This window comes from Amphibalanus amphitrite, unplaced genomic scaffold (genome assembly GCF_019059575.1).
Source record: "Amphibalanus amphitrite isolate SeventyFive unplaced genomic scaffold, NRLGWU_Aamphi_draft 002107F_arrow, whole genome shotgun sequence".
Taxonomy (NCBI): domain Eukaryota; kingdom Metazoa; phylum Arthropoda; class Thecostraca; order Balanomorpha; family Balanidae; genus Amphibalanus; species Amphibalanus amphitrite.
Genome location: NW_024883600.1, coordinates 49803 through 55622, shown reverse-complemented (window position 1 = coordinate 55622; position 5820 = coordinate 49803). Strand labels below are relative to the sequence as shown.

Genomic DNA, 5820 nt, shown 5'->3' with positions numbered 1-5820 from the left:
AAACTTCCAAAAAATATCCGTAATAATCCGTTTCACCAATAACTGGTTTCACCCAAAACTGGACTAACAAATTCAATCTAAGGGACCAGACAGCCATACATTTCATAGACCATCATGGTTCCAAAAACCATGCATACATTGCATACATTATCCACTTGAAGACAAGTCTTGTGACAAGTGAGTGTCATAAAATGATGCCTTTTACTTTAATCAAACCTCTGCTGCCGCTTAACACATTAGGTTAATTTTTAACTTCAATGTTGAATGTTAAAATTTTGATCCGTTTTGATCCGGGTTCAACCTTCAATTCCCAAATCCGGCCCGCCCATATCCGTTCTTTTTTAACAAATTTAGAATCCAATCCTATTCGGTCCGCGGATTTATCCGTGGATAACGGATTTATCCGGCCCAAAGTGCTCTACTACCTCATAGTCGCCGATGTGGGGCCTTCGGAGACACTGGTGTCTCAAGAGGTGGCGGTGTAGGGCCCTGCCTCAGACATGTCTGTGTGGTGCCCTCACAGTCGCCGGTGAAGACTTTCAAAGACATCGTTGTGGGAGTCCTCACTCCTCAGAGACACATGCATTGGGGCAAGGGGTCTTCAAGACACCAGCAAGGGCCAGCAGAGGCCTTCAGGGGCCCTGTGGGATCCTGGAGACCGGCGTGGTACTCTCAGGCGTCACTGGGAGCCTCAGAGTCACCAGTGTGGGGCCCACAGCGTTGCAGGTAGGTAGCCGTCAGATGCGCCTATGTAAGACCTTCAGAGGCGCCAGTGTGGGGCCCTCAGAGCCGCCGCCGATGTAGGGCCTTAAGAAATATTGGTGTAAGTCCCTCAGATTGGCGGTGTTAGGCCCTCAAAGGCGCCGGTGTGAGACCATCACAGGCGCCGTTATGGGCCCTCAGAGACACTGGTGTGGAGCCGTTCCATACGGGTATGGGCCAGGACCATAATTAGAGCTGACGCTTAATAGGTCAGCAAGGTCACTCAGAGGCCAGCACAGGGCCCTCAGAAGCCGGAGTGGGGCCCTTATGGAGATGTGATGTGTGGCGACTCAGGAGCCCGTGACTCCGTGAGGTGCTCTCACGAGTCCTGCGGGTCTTACCTCAGTCGAAATAAGGCACGCTTGGACCCTGAGCGGCCAATTGGCACTGCAGGGCCTCTCGGACCCATAGGGCACCATGCATCTAATGAGGCGGCACGCGCCCCTTGTGCCCCCCCCCCCCCGGTTACGCTGCACTGGCTGCGGCCATACAGGTAAATCATATTCTAACCGTCCCTATTCCCAAGCATAGGCAGCGGCCGATTCCTGGTTTGCGCAATATGAGTGCCATCGTTAGACAATACGTTCAAAAGGGTTGAAGCGGCATGACTCCCCTGTGGTAAGAACTAAGAAGCAACATATTTTTAGACAAAATAAAGCAATGACAACTAAATTGAGGTTACTAAAACGACTCTGATCACAAAGGTAGTATTAGGAAGGCTTTCTAATCCATTTTTATTTAGTTCCTCGTTATAGGCGTAAGAAGTGTAAGTCTGAACGGGGGGGGGGCATACTTGTACTGAATACCCTCCCCAGGCTCCTGTCGGGGGGGGGGCATATGCCCCTAATGCCCCCCCCCCTGGATCCGCCAGTGAGGGTGTTATCAATGGTTTTCAGGAGTTTTCAGGGGAGCATTTTCAACAGTTTTGACCCATACGGATTCAATTTTTTCTCTGCAGTGCAGTGAACTCAGAAAGTCAAGGCGCGTCGAATGGTATACTTTTTAGCTTGCTTAAGTGTACTAAAAGTTTGTTTTCTTAAATTTTTGGTAAACTTTATTCAATTAATTAAGTTCAAGTTAATCAACTTGCATCATATTGCATATCATTCGATTTGGCTGATCACAAGGAACACAATGACACCATTTTGTAAGCTCTAGCATCATTATGTGCCAAGTTGTTGGCAAAAACGTCATTTGACCTCAGTTGACCTTATTTGACCTGACCCATGGACAAGTACACCAAACAAAGAAGCACCAAGTGACCTGCTTTTAAGTACTGTGGTTTCAAAGCATAAAAATGATAGAAAGAAGCGCATATCTCCAGTATGTATTTTCCGAACTTCGTATTTTCCCATAGGTTTAACATTACGACGTATTGACCTCTAACTGACCTCAGATCAGTGACGTAAAAAAAAACGAACTATATATTATACAAATCGGTGAACTTAGCACACCCTGAAAGTTTGAAGGAAATCAGTCAAAAACTGTGAGTAGGACAGGTGCAAAAAGAAAATTGAAATTTGACCATGACACTGTACCGGTTTTTCTGACTTGGTGACCTGACCCAAAGTTTTTACGCTATCGTCGAAAAACCTTAGGGGGGGGGTCGCATCGACGCCCCTGCCAGGGCGAGGGTCAAGCACCGACTCGGGCAACTTTTTAGCGGTAATACCGAGGGGCACACATTTATGACGCATTCCCAATAAATGTGAATTATTATATCACAATGACGTTACGTTGCCATATAGTTGTGGAGAAGCAAAACGTCTAGTTCAGACAGAATGGCGGTGGCCAATAGGAAACTTGCAGCAATTTCCGCTGATAGTTTGGTTCGATTTCCGGTGATAGTTGTTTGTGCTCCCGGTACTTATTTGATATAAACGGATTTTGTTATTGAGGCGAGATGAGCACTTTTTTAGAAACGTAGCAAACTTCCATTCACAATAGCTAAAAAGTGTGCTCATGGTTGGGAAGAGCAGGGCGAAAAGCAAGAAGCGAGGCCAAAAAAAAAATCAGGAGTTATTTTTATTTACAAAACGAGGGGGTGAGAGCAAGGAGGGCGAGTACTTTAAGGACGATCCCAAACTACGTATCGGCACACCTTAAAACGCAGAAGCCTCTTTAATCGCATTCCAACAGAAGGGTCTTTCCTCGGCTGGTCGGCCATATTACAGTAATACACTGTTGCACCATGTCTGCGGCCTGCCTGTGTAGGGGAACGGCTATCTGCTAGGACCGCCCGGGGCCGCTCCTCGCACAGAGCCACTGTGATCAAAGAGCTTCGAACAAACCCAAAACTACGCTTTGAATCCCGAGAAATAATCCCAATATACACACTGCCGCACCAACTCCACGCGGGCTGCTACCGCATGAATCGCTCACCTTCCCCGGCCTCCCTCCCCACTCGGTACGGAAACAGTCGCATGGATTATGTCATCCAGTGGGGGAGCATTCATTCTGGCCAGGGTTCATAATGTCCAGGGTACGTTATGCCCAGTGTCGAAATGGCCAGTGCCTTAAATGGGCCAGAGTTCATAATGTCCAGGGATTGCATGGTCCAAATGCGGCCAACTGGCTGCAGATAGGGTATATTCAAAGAGGCCAGGGTTCATAATGTCCAGGGCACGATGTGTCCAGTGTTCGAAATGGCCAGGGTTCATAATGTCCAGGGCACGATGTGTCCAGTGTTCAAAATGGCCAGAGTTCATAATGTCCAGGGCACGATGTGTCCAGTGTTCAAAATGGCCAGTGCCTTGAATGGGCCAGAGTTCATAGTGTCCAGGGATTACATAGTCACTGAAAGTGACGTCATTATGAAAAAACACGGAACCAGCTCAATGCGAAGCAGTGCAGTGCCGAAGGCAATGCCTTAGGAGAGATTACAGGCAATAGTAAATCAAATATTTTTAGGTTAAGTGGTTATGTATCTGGCTTCAGGACACTGGACACATCGTGCCCTGGACATTATGAACCCTGGCCATTTCGAGCACTGGACACATCGTGCCCTGGACATTATGAACCCTGGTCTCTTTGAATTTACCCTATCTGCAGCCAGTTGGCCACATTTGGACCATGTAATCCCTGGACAATATGAACACTGGCCAATTCAAGGCACTGGCCATTTCGAGCACTGGACACATCACGCCCTGGACATTATGAACCCTGGCCTAAATAATACGCACCCGAACTCCCTGTGTGCACCCGCGGCCTTTGAGCAATAATCGGGCTGGTTATGCCCTCCGTGCGGTGGCTGGCCGAAGTTCACCAGACAATTGCCGACTAGATGGGATACTGTTCCGCATCACACTAATCGGTACACTATCAGATACACCAGGCCTGCCCCGCTTCGGTCCCGGTATGAGCGCGGATTCTGCGCTCAATAGTACAGTCCACAGCAGAAGTAATGTGTGGTTTCAGTCATGGGTATGTTCTGCTTCTGAAGCTTAGGAACGATTAGACAGACTACAATGAAACTCTGAATGTAGCTTATATGTATCGTCACCCTTGCAGCTGCAACTTTAGCTAGTGACATCTTCTTTTCGATCACTCCGCATTAAACAATCGCCAGTCAAAGCCAACCGTTGAGATTGGTAAAACCCTACATTACTTTAGCGGTGGGCTGTACAGTCTGTCTTAAAAGTACCGCGCAAAGTGACGGTGGATCCATCGAGCCTGACTGAGCAAGGGCCTCCTAAATTTGGGTCACCGACGCAACTGACATCCTCGTCCATTCCCTAGGTCAATTGGTCGGTGACTTTCAAATTAAAACAGGCCCTTTCTCGGTCAGGCTTGATGGATCCACCGCCACTTTGCGCGGTACTTTTAAGACAGACTGTACATTACATTTCTCTTGTGGATCGCATGACTGCACATGACTGGCATGACGAGCCGTGCTCAGTGCTGCATGACCTGGCTGCACGGTTTGCGGCCCGCAGCTGCCGGAGAGTGCCGCCGACATCCAGCCGCAGCCACCGCCCACCGAGGGGCCCCAGCCGGAGCCGGAGCCAGAGCGTCTGGGGTCGGAGCCGGAGCCGGAGCCAGAACGTCTGGGGCCCGAGCCGGAGCGGCCGGAGCAGGAGCCGGAGCGTCTGGGGTCAGAGCCGGAGCGTCCAGAGCCGGAGCCGGAGGTAGTCCAGGTGGGTGGAAGCGTTGCCGCCAGGTTCTGTTTTCCGTGTTTTGCATCATTATTTTTCACAATTATGCTTGTAATGATTAAGCCGGGTGTGGCTGTGATCGCACCTTGTTTCAGTTCAGTAGCTTTGCCGCTTGCCGTACGACTGGGAAGTGGGGACACTTGTCATCCTGCTATGGTTGGGCTGCGTGCTGCATGTCACTGTGACCGCCTCGCCACTGCTCGTGTGCGCGCTGATCGATGCAGTCCCCCGCCCCGCGTCTCTCTCTCTCTCTCTCTCTCTCTCTCTCTCTCTCTCTCTCTCTCTCTCTCTCTCTCTCTCTCTCTCTCTCTCTCTCTCTCTCTCTCTCTCTCTCTCTCTCTCTCTCTCTCTCTCTCGTCTTTGGCTGCGGCCACCGCTGGCCGTGTCGCCTGCGCTTGTGCACGGCGCTGCAGGCTGGCCGCCGTATCGCTCAGGCGTCGCTCGACTCTTCCGACTCGACTGAAGACGAAGAGGCGCGCACCGCCGGACGCTTCATCACGCCGGCTGGAGTGGAGGTGAGAACGCAGGCCAGCCGTCCGCTATCACCTCGTTTCACGACGCTTATCTGGTAAATGTTTGGCTCACATTTGGTTCACATTAGCCGTTTTCACGACGGAACTTTCGCAGAGGAACCTATTTGATACCTGAAAAGTACCTACCCTTGGAGGCCTTAACATCCCTCAAACTGAAATATTTTATGTTCAAAATAATTTTAGAAGTTTAAATCCGGGCATTATGTGTCCTCAAATCACTTATTTATTTACAAACACCGCAATTTTCGGTTCTAGTAGCCCACCTTTCGACTATGAGGTATCAAATCAGCGTGGCAACTTGCTCCCTCTTTGCTCCCTCGGGTATCTAATTCCGGAATTCTTAAAAACAAGGAAAGTATACATCGAGTTCT

At 49.8% G+C, this 5820-nt stretch overlaps 1 protein-coding gene across 1 annotated transcript; it reads left to right on the top strand.

The window, feature by feature from the left end:
- Nucleotides 1-4697: 4697 nt before the first annotated feature.
- Nucleotides 4698-5488, top strand: LOC122376348 (nucleolar protein 3-like; the record flags this gene model as incomplete). The annotated part of the gene is made up of 2 exons (XM_043356169.1): nt 4698-4898; nt 5330-5488. Coding segments are annotated over 2 exons (360 nt in total), but the record flags the coding sequence as incomplete, so codon positions are not given.
- Between the last annotated feature and the right edge of the window lie 332 nt (nt 5489-5820).